Here is a 19,884-nt window from a genome sequence, read left to right on the forward strand (position 1 = left end):
CCTCGCCCTAACCCAGTGGCAGCTGTGCCCCGGGCATCCAATTACCTACTGACTGAGATACATCTCCCTCCCTTCCCTGGACTGGGCCTCCTGGGGGCTGCTGCATCAGGATTGTCTCAGACAGCTGTCCATCACAGGGCCACCCCGCTGTTATGCTCTGTGATTTGGTCCAATTGAAAACTGTGAGGCCTTCAAGAGCTCGGTCTTTGCAGGTAAGTGCCTCAGACAAATAACAGTGGATATAATGCCAATACACTGAATTACACTCTCAAAACCAATGGACTGTCAATGGTCTCTAAAAGGTCCATGAGTAAAATACATCACACTGTATCTAGTCATTTTCAGTGTTTTATTGCTGTACTGTTTAACAGCTTGCTCTCAGTCACTGAGAGATCACTCTTCTCAGATCTCTCTTTCTCATTCTCTTTCCATCAACAGGGTCATTCAGCTTCCTGACTCGCAGGACACAAGACTTAGGTGGAAAAATAATGTGCTATTCTGTTCATCTGCTCTCACCCTTTTCTCTGCCCTAAATTCCTGTTTTTTTGTGGAAACATTTGTCTGTTTCCTGAGCCGAAGCATTATTATCACCCTGTTCATGGAAAAAGGAAGTGACAAATACAGGAAATATTTGTATATTTCTATGCGCTATGAAGGAGAGGTGATTAGAAGCAAAGCCATTGTGCTGGTGACTACCAGAGTGTCTAGTCATCTTTACAGTACTTATCGATACAGTTTCTAATATTAGTGTGTAACCTATACTCTTCATCAGTAGTTTGTCAGTAATAGTGTGTAAATGTGTATTCTCTGTGAGGTGGTGATTTTGATATAACATTGATGATGTCCATGTCATGCTCTGCCGTGCTCTGCTAAAATAGCACCCTATTCCCTGTAAGGTGCACTACTTTTGACCAGTTGGCGTAGTCGGCAAGATCCCTAGCCACACAAACAATATGGAGGGACAGGTAGTTGGTCAAGTAGTGCACTGTATAGGGCAGGCCCAATCCTGGTCCTGGAACATGAAACATTTCTGGTTTTAGTTTCTACCTGGTAGCTCGTTGCACTCACCTGGTGTCCCAGGTCTGAATTAGTCCCTGATTAGAAGGAGGGGATGAAAACCAGAAGTATTTCAGCCCTCCAGGACCAGGATTGGGCAGCCCTGGTATAGGGAATAGGGTGCCATTTGTGGGACACATCGCCTCAGTCTCTATGGCCTTTCAGTGGCTCCCTAAGGATGGGGAAAAGGCGTCCATAGCGGTGGCTAATGCAGTGAGCGCAGCAGAAGCAGCCTCGGGCAGGGTCAGTGAGTCAGTTAGTGTCCTCTCCTCCCTGGTCAGCTCCTCTACTCGCTGCAGGCTGGAGGTCAGTTACTCGGTGCTCTCAGGACTCATCTGGAATGTGGGGGTGTGGACCCCGGTGCTCTGGGGGGGTGGGGGAGACCACCTGGATGGACACGCCCGAGTTGGAGTACCCACCGCTGGGCTGAGGGGTCTGAGGGATGGTGGAGTCCCCCCTGAGGTCATTGAGGGCCTAGCTCACTAGGGAAGAATAGAACAAAATATAACAAAATAAACCAAACATACAGTTTATCCACACACACACACACACGCACACGCACACACACACGATTCAGAGGTTTGAACACTGGCTCATGGTGACAGCTGCCAGGCCTGTTCTATTGTTAGCCTCAGTAATAGACAATAGACGTGACATCATAGATGCAAAGCTTTCTTGAATAGAATAGAGTGCTTTATATTTGACCAGTTACAATACTCAAACACAGAGAGAGAGAAAAAATGATTTGTGTTATAGACGTCACAGACACAATGTTGTTTATGTTGGTTTGCTATGTTTACACTGTGGTAATGACAGTGGTGTAAAGTACTTAAGTAAAAATACTTGAAAGTACTACTTAAGTAGTGTTTTGGGGTATCTGAGCTTTACTTTACTATTTATATTTTTTACAACTTTTACTTTTACTTCACTACATTCCTAAAGAAAAGTATGTACTTTTTACTCCATACATTTTCCCTGACACCCAAAAGTACTTACAAAAGTTACATTTTGAATGCTTAGCAGGTCAGGAAAATGGTGTAATTCACCCACTTATCAAGAGAACATCCCTGGTCATCCCTACTGCCTCTGACCTGGCCGACTCACTAAACACATGCCTCGTTTGTTAATGATGTCTGAGTGTTGGAGCGTGCCCCTGGCTATCTGTAAATAATAATAAAAAACAAGAAAATGATGCCGTCTGGTTTGCTTTATATAATTATAAATTATTTATACTTTTACTTTTACTTTTGATACTTAAGTATATTTAAAACCAAATACTTTTAGACTTTTACTCAAGTAGTATTTTACTGGGTGACTTCATTTTTACTTGAGTCAATTTCTATTAAGGTATCTTTACCTTTACTAAAGTATGAAAAGTGGGTACTTTTTCCACCACTGGGTAATGACTGTGTTTGTTGAGCAGGTTTGTTGTCAACTTCAATTCATTTAAGTAAACAAGAAGTAAATGAAAAAGTATTGAGAAAAATTTGATTTGGAATTGGAATATTAGTTTATGTCCTGAATTGAAATGGAATTGACCCCAACCCTGTTGTTGAGTTATCAAGCTATGGGATAGCTAGCTTTGTTATGTTGTCGTGTTCACTGAACCGTCATCAGAGATACATTCCTCACATGATAAACGAGGAGGTCAAGGACACGAGGAGATAGATTAATGTGGCGCTGAGCTCTGCACCTGTCAGCTGACCCCTGACCTCCAGGCGCCACATGTGGCGGCCATGTCTGAGAACCCTGTCAAGACCAAGGGCCTCAGTATTAATGTTTTTTCCTACTTGTTTCCAGTGCTTATGTTTCAGAATGTCTTTAGTTCAATTTCCAGTGATAATGTTTCAATCTAAGTCCTTTCCAGGGCTTATGTTTCAGACAGTGAAGTTTTTAAGTAATTTACATAACCACCATAACAATGTTTTGGTGTGTGTGGAACGAACAGCTGACTGAAGGTGGGATGGCCGGGCATTCGTGCGGTTGAGTCCTTTTCCATGGTAGCATGGACTCTTTACAACATGATAAAACTTTGTTGTTCCTTGCTGAAACAAGCAAGGTGTTGTAGCAAACAAGTCCCCCCTCACTGCAGCAGCAGCACATGCAGTCAGGAGCGGAGCAGAGGAGAAAATGTGCGTCTTTTTAAACTAAAATGTGCTATTCAAATGATTGTAGCGGTGACCGCGGTCATTTGGCTGACCAATAACCGGCATCCAAAATTCCAGGACCGTCACAGCCCTAATGGCAAGGTCTTTAGGCCATTTCCAGTGCTTGTGTTTCAGCCTGTGAAGTGTGTAATGGTGGAATGGGTATGGTATGGTACTGGGTCAGATGAGATCAGCCTGGCAGCAGCTGCTGTATCACACAGTTAACATGTATTTTCTCTTTCCTCTTTCATGTCTCTCCCTCTTCCTTCCTCTCTCTCTCCCATCTCTATTTCTCTATTTTCGTCTGCCTCTCTTTCAGGTCTTTCTCTCTCTCTTCTCCATCTCTCTCACACTCCCCCTCTTCTGTCTCTGTCCTGTGGTTTGTGTCATTCGTCACTCTGCACTATGTGCTGCTCTGCTCTCGCTTCATTACGCCCAAAAACAACAACGGGCAAAAAAACTACAAACAAACTGCAACTTCAGCAAAAACAGCCCAGCAACGTCTCTGTCTCTACCAACTACCCCTTCCTCCCTTTACCCATTCCCACTATTTCCCCTCTCTTGCTGTATGTATCTCTCTATCTCTAACTCATATTTTCCCTGTCTCTCTCACACACAAGTACTGTACAAAGCTGTGGTGCTGATGTTGAGAGAGGGGTATCCATTGAGAACGCAGTAGTCAGGTGCTTATGTTGAAGAGGTAGAGAGGTCTGCATTGACAACACTGTAGTCAGGTATAGAGAGAAGGGCCTCCCCATTGAGAATACTGTATTCAGGTGCTGCTGTTGAGAGGTAGAGAGAGAGGTCTCCATTGACAACAGGTGCTGATGCTGAGAGATAAAGAGGTCCATCTCCATTGAGAACATAAGTTCAGGTGTGTTTCTGTGCTCCCACAGCCTCCCCAGGCCCCCTGCTAGAATGTCAGGTCAGCACTCGCTTCACGCAGCAGGAGTGTTGTGTACCAGTGTTGGATGTGTGTGGCGTATGCCTTTGTTGTTTTGGAATGTGTGCCTCAATGTGGTGGTCAATGTAGAAAACACTGATGTGTGTGTGAGTGGAGTGTTTGTGTGTCTAAAACAAAGGTAGACATATAATAATAAATAATAATAATAACATGCTATGTGCAGGGTTTTTAAAACATCTGCCTGTGTGTATGTATGTTTGAGCATATATGTTTGTATGTGTGTATGTGAGGGAGACGTTCTCTGCATGTATGTGCTTTTGGTTGTCTTTGCATTATAATCTGTGCTTCTGTATGTATTGAGTATGTGGTTATGTTTGTGTGTGTCAGTCTCTGTGTGTGTTCATTTGTATATTTGTAAAGTGTGTGTGTGTTGTCAAGGACATAGCTGTGTTGTTCTCCCAGGAATGCCAGCCAGTCAGCCATTAAGGGCTCAGGGTTCTCTCTCTGGAATAGGGCCTACATTCCCAGCTGCTCTACACTACACACACACATACACACACACACACACACACACACACACACACACACACACACACACACACACACACAAACACACACACACCCTGAGCCCTGCTGACATTTTCATTCTCTCTCTCCTTCTTTCCTGCCTCCCTCTCTTTCTGAAGACGTGTGCAATCGCCCTCCCCCCTCCCTCTCTCCCTCTCTCTCTTCTCTCTCTCTCTCTCTCTCTCTCTCTCTCTCTCTCTCTCTCTCTCTCTCTCTCTGTGTGTGTCACACAAAGACATCCTGAACCCTGCAGACATTTTCTCTTCTATCTCCTTCACTTCCCATATTTCTTCCCCCTCCCTCTCCTCCCTCTCCTGCCCTCATTCTCTCCTTTCCTCTCTCCCTCTCTCCCACTCTCTCGCTCTCTCGCTCTCTCCTCAGCAGCATCTCCCCTCAGATTAAAAAACAGCCTACCTGATGGTTGCTCGTAGTTGTAGCCTACTCCTTCTCATTTAACTAACTTAATTCTGTCATTTTAATTCCATTTTGCATTGATTAGAGATCTCCCATGTTGCTTACTACACATGGAGCCACTGAATGTAGACAGTACCACTTTGATTGGCCGACAATAACAAATGCGTGAAACCCGTATAGGCTACTACGGTATGTACTTTTATGGGGCACATGTCATAAAAACTACATTCAAAAGATTGTTTTATTGAATTAAGAATGTCAAATGTCATGGCATATCCTTGTGTGTAGCAATGTCACATAGATAATACAATTTAGACAAAGCCTTTTCATTGTTAAAATAGACGCATTATTTGTTTTCTTCTTCAAAAATTAATATTCAAATACTAACGTCCATTCGGACATTCGAATATCCAAATAACCGTGCCCATCCCTACCTCATATACTCAAGTGTTTCCATTATTTTGTCAGTTACCTGTGTGTGTGTGTGTGTGTTCTCTCACCCCGGCTCTCATGGTGAGCCCAGAATTCTTGGACCGTTTTGACGATGTCACGGTTATCCTCTCTAAGCTCCCTCTACCACTGGCGCAGCTCCTGCACATCTGCACGGGCCCGCACCTACACACACAGTCAGTAAAAGTTGTAATGACCAGTCTTGTGTTTGACCTTGATTGAATCCACAGTCAACCAAACTAAAACAGGCAGTATCATCTACAGATGGTCCAAATCCTCTCTGGTAGTATCCTACTGGGTTTCAATCTGGAGCAGCTGGAACAGAAACAGACTGGGAAGGCACACCTCAATAAAGATTCCTTCCTCCAGAATACCATACAGTAGTGTGTGTGTGTGTGTATGTGTGTGTGTGTGTGTGTGTGTGTGTGTGTGTGTGTGTGTGTGTGTGTGTGTGTACTGTACGCTGCTGGCAATAGGATGGGTAGTTAACTTTCATGCGGATTCCCGTGTTGATAAAATTATGTGTTTGGCAGTAAACTGAAGGCATTGCCAGTGCCAGCTCTTTCAGCTATTGTATGTTGATGATAATGTGGCTAATAATGCAGAGGATAATGTGGATGGTGGGCCAAAATCCAGAATACTGAGAGAGCATGTTTTTCCTGGAGCCTTTCCCAGGTCTTTCCCTGTGTTTCTGTGTGGCATCCAAGCTTTAAAAGAGGTTCCAAATAGCTGCTGCATGGTAGCTTTCATTGAGGTTCCAAATAGCTGCTGCAGGGTCGCTGAATAGAACATGTCCCTGAATCCTCCTCTCTCCCAGCCCCCCTACACTCTGACTAGACCTTTTTTTCTCACTCCCTTTCTCTCAGAGTCCCTCTTCACCCATTTCCTCCTGCTCTCCATTCTCCTCTCTCCCCTCCTACTCCCTGTCTGTCTGTCTGTCTGTCTGTCTGTCTGTCTGTCTGTCTGTCTGTCTGTCTGTCTGTCTGTCTGTCTGTCTGTCTGTCTGTCCACCTGCCTTTCTTTTTCTTCATTTCTTCTTTCTATCCCACTTTCCTGTTTGCCACTCTCTCACCTCCTCTCCTTGTTCCCATCTGTCCTTTTCTTTTATACCATTCTCCTTCCCCTCCTCCTCTCTCTCCCATCTTTCCTCTCTCTTCTCCTCTCCTTCCCCACCTCACTTCTTGCCTCTCCCTCCCTCATTTCACCCTTCCCCCTTGCTCCCATTTTTCTCTCCCTCTCCTCCCTCTCCCCAGTGTGTCCCTTTTACGTCTCTCTCCCCTCCTCCCATCATCCCTCCTTTCACTCTCTCTACCCTCACCTCTCACCCTCCCACCCCTTGCTCCCATTCCTTCATCTCGCTCCTGTTCCTCAGCCTCCCCTCCTCCCTCTCTCCCCCTCTCTCCCCAGTATAGCCTTAGTTAGTGGTTAGCCGTAGCTAGCTGCAGTCTAACTGTGAGTGTGTGGCTGTGAAAGTGGGCCTGTTACGTAAGGCCGTATCATGGCGTTGGGGTGGGTGGGGGGGGGGGCTATGGTTTATTCAGTGGGTGTCATTACGCAGTACCAACCCCTCTGCTGATGGGAGATTCCAAAGAGATGGAAATTAGGGGTGAGGGTCAGGTGGGGGGAGGAGGGGGAGCGATGGTTTGTTTGTGTGTGTGCGTGCGCATGCGTGCAAGTTCGTGTGTGTGTGTCGGTATGGCACTTGAGGAAGAAAGAGGATGGGTGATGGGAGTGTCTGTGTATATCAATGCAGATAGCTAGTTAACCAGGGGGACGTTTTGTTATGGCTCAAGTGCATCATGGATTCAGTTTAGTACTGCATCATGTCTGTACACGTGACTGTTTCATTACGTACGGATGAGTGTTTTTGTGTGTCAAACCATTAGTGCGCCTTTCCTAATCTTTTGAATATGTGTGTATTGTGTACTTCGGTGTGCACGTGAGGGTGTATGTGTGTGTCTGTGTGTGTTTTAGTTGAACATGTGAGCGAGTTGTCCCTACCCTGGGCATGAGTGAAGGATGGGCATTTCAAACGTGATTATATAAATGAGCGAGACAACACACACACACACACACACACACACACACACACACACACACACACACCAAAAACACAGTGAGACCCCATCCAGCTTAATCCCCGCTGGTATCCTCGCTCCAAGTCAGAGTCTTCCCAAGAAAACCTGTTCGCACACGTGTACACACACACACACACACACACACACACACACACACACACACACACACACACACACACACACACACACAAAACCACAAACACCCACATAAATACCTGACACAAAGATACGCAGATGCACACACACACACACACACACACACGGCTTTCAAGTGTCATTCTCTCTGTCAGGCAGTCTAGCTGAAACAGAGCTCTTTTCCAAGTCTGTGGGAGAAAAGAGAGGAGAAGAGAAGAGTAGAGTAGAGTAGAGTAGAGTAGAGAGGAGAAGAGAGGAGAGGAGAGGAGAGGAGAGGAGAGGAGAGGAGAGGAGAGGAGAGGAGAGGAGAGGAGAGGAGAGGAGAGGAGAGGAGAGGAGAGGAGAGGAGAGGAGAGGAGAGGAGAGGAGAGGAGAGGAGAGGAGAGGAGAGGAGAGGAGAGGAGAGGAGAGGAGAGGAGAGGGGGTTAGAGTCTGAGGCAGCTCAGAGACAGATCAGGCACTTCTTCATCCCTTCATCCCCAGCAGAGCCCGGCCATGGAGGAATGTAGGGGTGGATGGAGAGGAGCAGGGAGAACCACGCTCTGCCCTAGGGTACTGCACTTCCTGTGAGCCACACAGGGTTCATCCAAGTGCCTTGTGGTTCCTCACTGCATCACTGGCTGTGTCTCAAACAGCACCCTATTCCCTATGTAGTGTGTACTATAAGCCTATAGTGTGTACTGCAAGCAGACACTATCAGTCCCTTTGGATTGACATTCAAAGGGAGGGATGGGTAGACACAGATTAGAGAAGTCTCTATTGTGTTTTTTAGGCTAACTCAGCCCTTGTGTTCTTAATGTCCACCCCTCATATTGGCTTGTCTACCATTAGCTTTTCACTAGCTCACTGGTCTAATGCAAGTCAACTAACAGCCCTGGAATCACTCATCTGGAATCACAGACCTAGTTCTCTAAGGGCGAAATCTCTCTCCAACAGCCTTGCCACACATAGACATATAATTGCTAGAACAGGCGTGGAGTCTTGACTTGAATGGGGATGTCTGTTCTACAGATTTTATTTCTATGTTCCCACAGTTCTGTGAATTTATCAGTAATGTATCTCTATGGTGGCACCACTATCAGGCCATGCCAGGGATAATACTGGTGGTCAACCAAGCGTACACCCCACAGTCATACACAGGGCTCTACGCGGACCTTTTTTACAAGGAGCACGTGTGCGCCAACTTGAAAGATGTAGGAGCACACAAAGAAATGACAAATATTTGAGGTAACAAGCTGTTTTCTTTGTAGTAATGGTGCAAGCATGACAGTCATGAAAATGTATGCACTCACTAACTGTAAGTCGCTTATATGTAATATAAGTCGGATAAGAGCGTCTGCTAAATGACTAAAATGTAAAATGTAAATGAATCTGCGCTCAGTGTGTTCTCCATGGAACTCAGGGGCTTCCATACAGTGAAGTAATCATTGCAACAATTATCATCTGGGTGATGTTTTTGTAGGCGCACTGGTGCCCCTAAATTAAAATTCCAGGTTGCAGAATTAGCCTCTCTCACACAGTCACTCTGGCTAGGGTTGTCCTGGGCCCAGCAACTATAAGCTAGAATAAGCTAAGCTACTAGGCTAGGCTACAGGTAAGACTGGCTATGGACTGGGCAGGGGTAGGCTAGGACTAAGCTCTGCTGTGCTGGGCTATGGGCTTTCCTGGGCTGGGATACATACTGAGTCCATGCCTGTTGGTCTGTAAATCTCTGAGAGTGGGGAAGGCTAAACGGAGCAGAACCATAGAGGCATCTATCTATCTGTCTATCTGTCTGTCTGTCTGTCTGTCTGTCTGTCTGTCTGTCTGTCTGTCTGTCTGTCTGCCTGCCTGCCTGCCTGCCTGCCTGCCTGCCTGCCTGTCTGCCTGCCTGTCTGTCTGTCTGTCTGTGACCATAAAAGCCCTCTCTTTCTCTCGATGGCCACACTATTGAGCCCCATTGACTGTTTAATTGGAAAGCTATTTATTACTGGTCTCCTTTGGCCACAATACTGTTTAACTCACCATTGCAATGCCTTGAGTGGTCTGTGGTGGGTTTATGTAGTATATCTCTGTGGTGGGTTTATGTAATATATATCTGTGGTGGGTTTATGTAGTATATCTCTGTGGTGGGTTTATGTAGTATATCTCTGTGGTGGGTTTATGTAATATATATATGTGGTGGGTTTATGTAGTATATCTCTGTGGTGGGTTTATGTAATATATATCTGTGGTGGGCTTATGTAGTATAACTCTGTGGTGGGTTTATGTAATATATATCTGTGGTGGGTTTATATAGTATATCTCTGTGGTGGGTTTATGTAATATATCTCTGTGGTGGGTTTATGTAGTATATCTCTGTGGTGGGTTTATGTAATATATCTCTGTGGTGGGTTTATGTAATATATCTCTGTGGTGGGTTTATGTAGTATATCTCTGTGGTGGGCTTATGTAATATATCTCTGTGGTGGGCTTATGTAATATATCTCTGTGGTGGGCTTATGTAATATATCTCTGTGGTGGGTTTATGTAATATATCTCTGTGGTGGGTTTATGTAATATATCTATGTGGTGGGTTTATGTAATATATCTCTGTGGTGGGTTTATGTAATATATCTCTGTGGTGGGCTTATGTAATATATCTCTTTGGTGGGCTTATGTAATATATCTCTGTGGTGGGTTTATGTAATATATATATGTGGTGGGTTTATGTAATATATCTCTGTGGTGGGTTTATGTAGTATATCTCTGTGGTGGGCTTATGTAATATATCTCTGTGGTGGGTTTATGTAGTATATCTCTGTGGTGGGCTTATGTAATATATCTCTGTGGTGGGCTTATGTAATATATCTCTGTGGTGGGCTTATGTAATATATCTCTGTGGTGGGCTTATGTAATATATCTCTGTGGTGGGCTTATGTAGTATATCTCTGTGGTGGGCTTATGTAATATATCTCTGTGGTGGGCTTATGTAATATATCTCTGTGGTGGGCTTATGAAATATATCTCTGTGGTGGGCTTATGTAATATATCTCTGTGGTGGGTTTATGTAATATATCTCTGTGGTGGGCTTATGTAATATATCTCTGTGGTGGGCTTATGTAATATATCTCTGTGGTGGGCTTATGTAATATATCTCTGTGGTGGGCTTATGTAATATATCTCTGTGGTGGGCTTATGTAATATATCTCTGTGGTGGGCTTATGAAATATATCTCTGTGGTGGGCTTATGTAATATATCTCTGTGGTGGGCTTATGTAATATATCTCTGTGGTGGGTTTATGTAATATATCTCTGTGGTGGGCTTATCTAGTATATCTCTGTCAGTGGAGGCTGCTGAGGGGAGGACGTGGTTGATACCATTCCACTGACTTCATTCCAGCCATTATTATGAGCCGTCCTCCCCTCAACAGCCTCCACTGATCTCTGTGGTGGGCTTATGAAATATATCTCTGTGGTGTGCTTATGTAATATATCTCTGTGGTGGGTTTATGTAATATATCTCTGTGGTGGGCTTATGTAATATATCTCTGTGGTGGGTTTATGTAATATATCTCTGTGGTGGGCTTATGTAATATATCTCTGTGGTGGGGTTATGTAATATATCTCTGTGGTGGGTTTATGTAATATATCTCTGTGGTGGGCTTATGTAATATATCTCTGTGGTGGGCTTATGAAATATATCTCTGTGGTGGGCTTATGTAATATATCTCTGTGGTGGGCTTATGTAATATATATCTGTGGTGGGCTTATCTAGTATATCTCTGTCAGTGGAGGCTGCTGAGGGGAGGACGTGGTTGATACCATTCCACTGACTTCATTCCAGCCATTATTATGAGCCGTCCTCCCCTCAACAGCCTCCACTGATCTCTGTGGTGGGCTTATGTAGTGTATCTGCTGGCTAAGGCATCTGGCTGGTTAGAGCAGGGTTATATTCATTAGGGCAAACGACAGCAAAATGTTTTGAAACGGAAGTCGAAAAACAAGCTTTTCTTATTGGACGAGTGCAGGTAGTCCTTCCCTGTTTGACTCCGTTTTCTTCCGTTTTATTAGGATCCCCATTAGCTGTTGCCAAAGCAGCAGCTACTCTTCCTGGGGTCCACACAAAACATGACATAATACAGAACATTAATAGACAATAACAGCTCAAGGACAGAACTACATAAACAATCTTTTAAAGGCACACGTAGCCTACATATCAACACATACACACAAACTCTCTAGGTCAGATAGGGGAGAGGCGGTGTGCCGTGAGGTGTTGCTTTATCTGTTTTTTGAAACCAGGTTTGCTGTTCATTTGAGCAATATGAGATGGAACGGAGTTCCATGCAATAATGGCTCTAAATAATACTGTATGCTTTCTTGAATTTGTTCTGGATTTGGGGACTGTGAAAAGAGGAGTTTACACTTTGAAGGGTACCTCCAGTACTGTACTGCACTGTGCCTAGCAGGAGTTAAAGGATGGAGGATTATGGCTAGCTGGGCTATGGCTATGGTGTGTTAGCTAAGTACATTACATAACATGTGTTGTGTCGTAGCATCTCTCGTCTTAGTGTTCAGCCTAGCATCTGCCTGTGCTGCTCAGAGAGACAAGAACATTGTCTGACTGGGTGTTCTGTGATATACTGGCTGCTGTGGGGCATCAATGTGTGTTTCTGAATCCGGCCGTTCATCCTTTGGTAACAACTACACATATTGTCAATGAAAGAGGTGAGGGAGGGAGGGGTACACACACATGCACATACATACGTACGTATGCACACACACACACACACCCCTCCTCTGCAGTCAAAGCTGCGTCAGGCAGGTTACATAACTCAGCCAAGTGAGTGAGAGAGAGAGAAAGAGAGAGATAGTCGGAGGGAGGGAGGAATAGGAGAGTATGGTGTAGGGGGGATTGAATGAGAGAGGAAGGAAGGAGTAGGATGGATAAAGGGATAGAGGTGAGAACGACAGAGGAGAATAGTATTGACGTCTACTGCAAAGCTTCACATACACCCCGCTGAGCTACTCACACACACACTCCTCTGAAGCATGATGGCACTGTGCAGAGCATCGGAGCATCACACAGGCAGCTCTCTCAGTTCACAGTTGACTGTGTTTGTACATGCTGCTGCTGTCTCTGCTCTGCTGGCTGTGGCTGCTTTGAGCCCCAGGTAACAAACCACTCAGGACACAGCCCAATGTCTCTTCAGCACCAGCTTCAGGCCTATCATGACAGTCCTACCTCCCCAGCCCCAGCCAATCCAAGCCCCAGCTTTTGATACAATCCAATACCTCAGCACCAGCACAACACTGCCGCCTGCCAAATACATATTTTATATATATATATATATATATATATATATATATATATATATATATATATATATATATATATATATATATATATATATATATATATATATATATATATATATATATTTGATTGACAGAACAGTGGGAAAGTGTAGCGGGGGGGTATCATAAAGTAGTGTCTCAGACACTGAAGTGGCCGAGATGGGGCTCAGACCCCCTGCCACAAGGGGTATATGTGAGTTGGGAGGGCTTACCACTATGCCCTAGTTAAGACCTAGTCCCAGGTTCCCATCTTCCATAGACACATACATGGCTGTCCATCAAACAGCCAGCCCCTCAGCCCCAGTCCTGGGCTGGCCCAAGCCTCCAAAACAGCACTAACAGTGTTCCTCTCCTTCTCTCCCTCTCTGATCATCCCTGAAAAAGCCTTTTAGCAGTGCTTTCCTAGCCGTCTCTCTCCACTCCCTCCCTAAACTTCTAGAGGGGAGAGTCTGCAGTGCTATCCCTCGCCCTATTGAACCTCACTTCAGTCAGAGCAGGATAAACACAGGGAGTCAATGAGAGAGGACCGACTCACTACCGCCACCTCTTGTTGAGGAGAGGAATGACAACCAAATACAGCACGAGATAACACAAGAGAAGAAAAGGGGCTGTTTTGGTGTTTGTGTGTGTTTGTGTGTGTGTAAAAACATACACACATAAACAGACAACAACAACAGTGTCTAGTAGATAGACGAGACAGACAGAGACTTGTCTGATTAGAAGTGTGTTTGTGTGTGTGTATTTACATTTTTTGTCATTTATGAGACACTCTTATCCAGAGCGAATTACAGCATTAGTGTCTATATTTATCCACAACAGAGCACTCAAGAACACCCACACAGGAAGGAATTAGGCAGCACATCACTGATGACATAATCACGCTTTACCCAGAAAATAATGGGATTGCACAATATGTTTGTTTCATATGGGGCACTGGCCAGCTCCTGCAAATGCACACGCCTGAACACAATAATACACACACATGCACGCACGTAAAATAACGCACATAAGCGTGTGCGCGCACACACACTAACACACACCAAAATAGGGGACAGTAGAGCATTTAACCCTTTACACACTGTGCACTGACACCCTTTAATATAATATATAATATAATATTTACATTTAGCAGACGCTCTTATCCAGAGCGACTTACATAATAGGCCATTTAGCAGACACTTTTATCCAAAGCGACTTACAGTCATTTATGCATACATTTTTACGTATGGGTGGTCCCGGGGATCGAACCCACTACCCTGGCGTTACATTTACATTTAAGTCATTTAGCAGACGCTCTTATCCAGAGCGACTTAGAGGAGCAATTAGGGTTAAGTGCCTTGCTCAAGGGCACCGACAGATTTTTCACCTAGTCGGGCTCAGGGATTAGAACCAGCGACCTTTCGGTTACTGGCACAACGCTCTTACCCACTAAGCTACCTGCCGCCCTATTACAAGCGCCATGCTCTACCAATTGAGCTACAGAGGACCACCCATACGTAAAAATGGTATAAGACTATTTCTCATCTAAAATAACAGTGACCTTTAATTTACTGTCAACAACACTCACCTTATTGCCCCGCCAGAAGGACTGGAGGAGAACAGCAGCCTGCTGGTCTGACAGCAGTAGGGAGAGAGGGATGGGAGGCCTGGGACTGGGAGAGGGAAGAGAGGGGGGGATGGAGAGAGGAGAGGGCAGCGTGTGAGTCACCTCTGTTCATAAGGGCAGCATCAGCCTAAGGTGCAAGTTTGTGTTACTGTGTGTGTGTGTGTGTGTGTGTGTGTGTGTGTGTGTGTACATGCATACATAATATGTGTGATTTCTGAGATGACCTTCTTGCTCTGTTTGTGTTTGCGTCTACACTTTATTAAGTCTCCTGCAACTCACTGTATCCTGAGCCAGTCCTTGACGAATGGGATCTCATGGAAGTCCACAGGGGCCTGTCCCTGCCGGCGGGGGTTCCGACTACAGTGGGAGAGAAGAAAAGGCTTTGGAACCGACAGTAGCAGACAGAAGATTGAGCTTAGTTTCACACAAAGACAAACTACAGTCATAGTTGCGTAACACCAATCCATTTTTAGAGACAGAAAAAAAAAAAAATTTTTAAATGTTAAAAGCAATGGCTTAGCACTCAGAAGACAAAGAGGTGGCAGAAAGTTCAGAGACATTGTCAAAGCTTTTTACTAAATCAACTGAGAATGGAAGAGAGCAAAGAGGGCAGGCAGGCAGACAGGCAGGCAGGCAGGCAGGCAGGCATTCTTACTTATACAGCCACTCAGTTAGGAAGTCACAAGCGTTGAATGCTGTTATTTTCCTCTAAAACAGGTAAAAGGATCACAGTGTTACTGTGGTGTAATAATCTGCAGAGCTCTACAGAAGTAGGCTACAGTATAATCATCATGATCATAGTATAATCAGTGCTTGAAGTGGGATTAAATAAGTCCTAGTACTAGTTTTGGGTGTTGGTATTCATCACATGTTAGAGACAGTTGTTTTATGTAGTACTGTTACAGGAAGCAAACTATTAAAATACTGTAGTGTATTGTAGTTTGGTGGTCTGTAGTGTTCTGCAGGGCCACATTGATGTCTAGTAAATGTCCATTATATCATGTTAGTGTTATTGTGTGACATAGACCTAGTGCCAGTACCTCCAGGCAGTGTTGTCTCTGGGCCTCTCTCAGCATGGCCTCCAGTCCAGGCAGTAGCACTGGGAACACGGACCCCTCCAGGAACTGGGTGATTGGGCCTGGGGCAGACATGGGAATGGATCAACACAAGTGGGGGAAGAGTGGAAGGGAACATCTCACTCCAAATGTAGCCTAAAACACTGTTATGGTACTATTATTGGGGAGTAAAATCGAGACAGACTTGAAACATTGTTATCCTCTACTGTGCTTAGAGTGTTAATTAAGCAAGAAAGTATTGTTCCTGATAAAAGCATAGATTATGTGTAGGGATTGAGGGGGAAGAGCATTATCGGGTCTTGCACCAGAAACACTGAGGCTACAGGACACTAGCCTACTTCCTGTGCCATAAACTTTGAGACCTCTTGGCAGAGGCCATAGTATGTTTAGCACATACAAAGAAGCTACAGTTTTAAGTTTGAAACTCACGTTGATGGAGCTGGGGAGTGGATGCAGGGTGTGTGGTCAGAGGCTGTCTGCGACAGGAGGATGGAGGTTTGTCCAAGGCAGAGTATCCAGCAAGGGCAGGGTGGCTCAGAAGAGGGTCAAAATGTTTCACAGGGTCATCATCCACAGCAACCTAGAAAGCCATACAGCACCATTTAGACAAACATATCGTTTTTTTGTTTGTTTGTTTTTTACAAATGAATTGTATTTACTCAAGTGCAATTATAGTTGGCCGCCTTACCTTAGCTGCCAGGAGACCATAGAAGACAGGAGTGTGCTTGCTGGCGCTGTACTTGGAGACATGAGTGCTCATTTTGAACCACTGTCTGTCCAAGCAGCGCTTGGTGGACTGGGCTGCTCCGACTCATATTCTGGTTGCACAGAACAATGAAAACGAAATATTCGTGCCTATTTTAGTCGATAACATGCATACCGGTATTTTCAATTAACTCTCAAGCGAAGCATACCTTACCACAGACTTGTTGCCACAATGATTTCTTAGCACCGATCATTTTTGCCATTTTGAGGCAGTTGCTAAGAACGCATTGCTGGTTGTCAAGGAAAAACGTATCTTCCTACTTCCGGTTAAAAAAAACAATTACAAGGAATATTTGGGATTAAGTACACATTTATCTGAACCCAAAAAACTAATTATAAACACCATTAGAAAATATGTATAATGGCACAACAAGTCTTTAAAATAAACCAATGGCTAACAAGTACGGGCTGTTCCTAGAAGAATCTCCCACCTCAGCACTGGAGGGCAGCAGCTACAGCTGACTCAGACAGACAGAAGCGATGAGGGAGTTTTATTACACTGGCCCGAGTTAAATTAGGCAAAGCCCAGTCACATCATCGGGACGCTCAGTCATGTTGTCAACAAGGCAGCATGGTGCATCGTCCAGCAACATACAACATATTTTCCATAAAATAAATGTTTGAATTTTCTAACTAGTTTTAATTGGGAAGGGAGATAAAGCGTTTTTATCAAAAGCAATCCATTTTGCATGTGAAAACACAGAATCCTACTCATCACAGTTAGTTACATTACTTTTGTTTTGAGCCGACTTTGCGGTCGGCCATAGCGGGACACCTGGCTCACGCCCGGGAGGCAGCCCGATTCCAAATTGAATGCAATCAACGCTAACACGATCGAATCGGGTCATGCCCGGGGCATTAATAAAACTCCCTCATTTCTATTTATGATCTACTCTGTATTTTGACCAATGAAGCTTATAATAACTTGGTTATATCAAAGGCCATTTGAATTACGATTCATGTGGTGGGCGTATAAGCTTATAATACAACTAAAAATGGTGATCAGAAGAAAAGCCCTCAAACTCAACTCTGGACCTCAAAGCCAGTTCCTCTGCATTTTTTTCCATCAGGGACTGATTTCGACCCGGGACACCCAGTGTGTGCAATTAATTATAAGGTAGAACAGCAACCAGCAGGCTCCGGACCTCGTAGGGTAAGAGTTGAGTACCCCTGCCCTATAGTGATCTCTTATTCTAAGGGTATTCACCATCGAATGCATGGGTGTCAAACTCATTCCATGGAGGGCCTTCTGTCTACAGGTTTTTGTTTATTCATTTCAATTAAGCCCTAGACAACCAGGTGAGGGGAGTTCTTTACTAATTAGTAAGCTTGACTCATCAACCCAGATGTGACCCCAAATAATGAAGCTTTTAAATAAAAAAACAATACAGTCTTTATTAGGTAAAATATCACATGCATCAAAAGCTCTCGAAATGTAATTCTTTAGGAATATATTCCAAATGCGGTTTAGCTATCTCAGGATGACAGCGGCGACAAAACCAAAAAATATTTATTGAAAAACAAATGAAAAACAAATCTGTACTGTCCCAAGATGTTTCCAAAATGCACTGAAAAGCTTTTTGATAAAAACACATTGCACCAAGTCCTATCTTGCAGTAACTAATTATCTTTAAAATAAATAGGATCATGAAATAATTTTCTGTACATTTAGACTTGCCGGTCCACACAAAAAAACAAATGTATAGCTACCCCACCTATTTTTTCCCCACAGATTGTGAGGACTTGTGCAACACACATTTCATTTACAAGCTGTAACAGGCATCATTTGTCATTATTTTCAACAAATAATGTAAAAGTCAAACATAATTACACGTACAACGGGTAATAACAATAATAATAGAAATATGAACAATAATGACAAGGTGTACCCTTTTTTCATAAAGCAACACTGATAAAATCCGATTTTTAAAAGGACCAACTATTAACAATGAAATATACAGATTACATTCCTGCAGGGAGTAGAAGGGATAATATGCTATCCGGGATCCTTGGGATGTCTATCTTAACCTTAACCATACCCCTTACCTAACCCTAACCCTAACCTCAACTTCAATGGGGTGACGGCAGAGTTGGGACATCCCAAGGATCCCGTTTAGACATTTCCCGGAGTAGAAGCCCTAGTAGAGGATGTTATAATGACTGTGCAAGGAGCAGCCAAACCATTGGCTCTCTGCCCTAGAAGAAGCCAAACCATTAGCTGTCAGTCTCATTCTCGTTAACACTCTCCTGTCTGGACTCCACAGAGCTTTAGGGCCAAATGTTAACTTGAGATACATGTATCATCTCATTAAAAGCCTGTCCATGTGTGAAACATTTTCTATAGGAGAGAGATAGAGCTTAGTTTTGATGGCTGTGTGGATGCATAAAATCATTGCGAATGGGTAGTGTTGTTGATTCCAGAGAACGGTAGCAGTCCTGTCTGTGTCTTGCGAGTGTCCACTGACCACATTAGCTGGCCCTGCAGACTGACCAGCCAACAGCAGCAGAGAGAAGTCGATTTGGATCAAGAGAAGAGAGAGAGGCCTATACAGTGTCATTTAGGCCCAGTTCTGTGGCTTTGATTCTGAAAATCAATCAGAATCCACAAGGGGTCACCAAAGAAACATCCAATTCAAAATAAAACATGATTAAAACACCAACCAAAACAGACATGATGTGTAAGGAAATAAAAAAAGATGTGTGTAATCTGTTTCCATCTCGAGGTCACAGACTCCTGTGGTTGTGTGAGAGGGGCAGAGGAAAATGCTCCTCCAAAAACCAAAGGGTTTTGACCTGGAGGGCTAATTCAGTGCAAGAGCAGGTTTAAGGAGGGGGGACTGGGACCGAGCTTCTTCCACCTTCACTCTTCTCTTCTCTTTCACATTCCCTGACGTTTCATTACAGTTCATTCTTTCATTCTTTTATCATTTCAGTACTGAGTAAAACAAAAACTCCCCCTTGGACACATTCTATCATAAATCAAACACCCATCCCGACACTTCTGAAGTTCCTCGTCTATATAAAAAATGTCTCGTTTTTCCCAGCCCCCTCCATTTAGAAAATATGTCCAGTACTATATACAGATAGGATGATATGTATGTCTCTGTTGACTGGCAGTTCAAATTGCTGCCATCCTCCCTCACTGGATGCGTGGTTCTCCATGGACTCTGAAGCGGTAGAGGCAGGTGTACTCGGGGTGACCCCAGTTGGTCAGCACCCGCACCTCGATGATCTGGAAGGCCCTGTCGTTCTTCTCCTGGAGGGAAGGAAGAGACATAGTAAGGAGTGATAAGTATTGGATCTCAAAGTATCTGATTTTTACAACGATTTTTGACAAAGTAAAAAAAGAGCCAGAGAGAGGTCAGAG

At 44.2% G+C, this 19,884-nt stretch overlaps 1 protein-coding gene and 1 pseudogene across 4 annotated transcripts in view; both read right to left on the reverse strand.

Annotated features, from left to right (window-relative positions):
• Positions 1–1,217: 1,217 nt before the first annotated feature.
• Positions 1,218–16,720, reverse strand: LOC311103483 (IQ domain-containing protein K-like; annotated as a pseudogene). Its single transcript has 9 exons — positions 16,672–16,720; positions 16,441–16,570; positions 16,182–16,332; positions 15,717–15,814; positions 15,332–15,384; positions 14,956–15,033; positions 14,638–14,722; positions 5,589–5,703; positions 1,218–1,538 (listed from the first exon to the last, which is right to left on the reverse strand). The product of its transcript is annotated as an IQ domain-containing protein K-like (transcript).
• A 1,172-nt stretch (positions 16,721–17,892) lies between these two features.
• LOC311104459 (SUN domain-containing protein 1-like) overlaps positions 17,893–19,884 on the reverse strand; it is a 41,226-nt gene continuing 39,234 nt past the window's right edge. For all 3 annotated transcript variants that reach the window (XM_084146301.1, XM_084146299.1, XM_084146300.1), the window contains one exon: positions 17,893–19,773. In XM_084146301.1, coding sequence (XP_084002427.1) covers positions 19,657–19,773 — 117 coding nt within the window. In that variant the 3' untranslated portion in view covers positions 17,893–19,656. The remainder of the gene's footprint in view (positions 19,774–19,884) is intronic.

Source organism: Coregonus lavaretus, assembly GCF_964263955.1.
Source record: "Coregonus lavaretus genome assembly, chromosome: 28".
In the NCBI taxonomy this organism is placed as follows: domain Eukaryota; kingdom Metazoa; phylum Chordata; class Actinopteri; order Salmoniformes; family Salmonidae; genus Coregonus; species Coregonus lavaretus.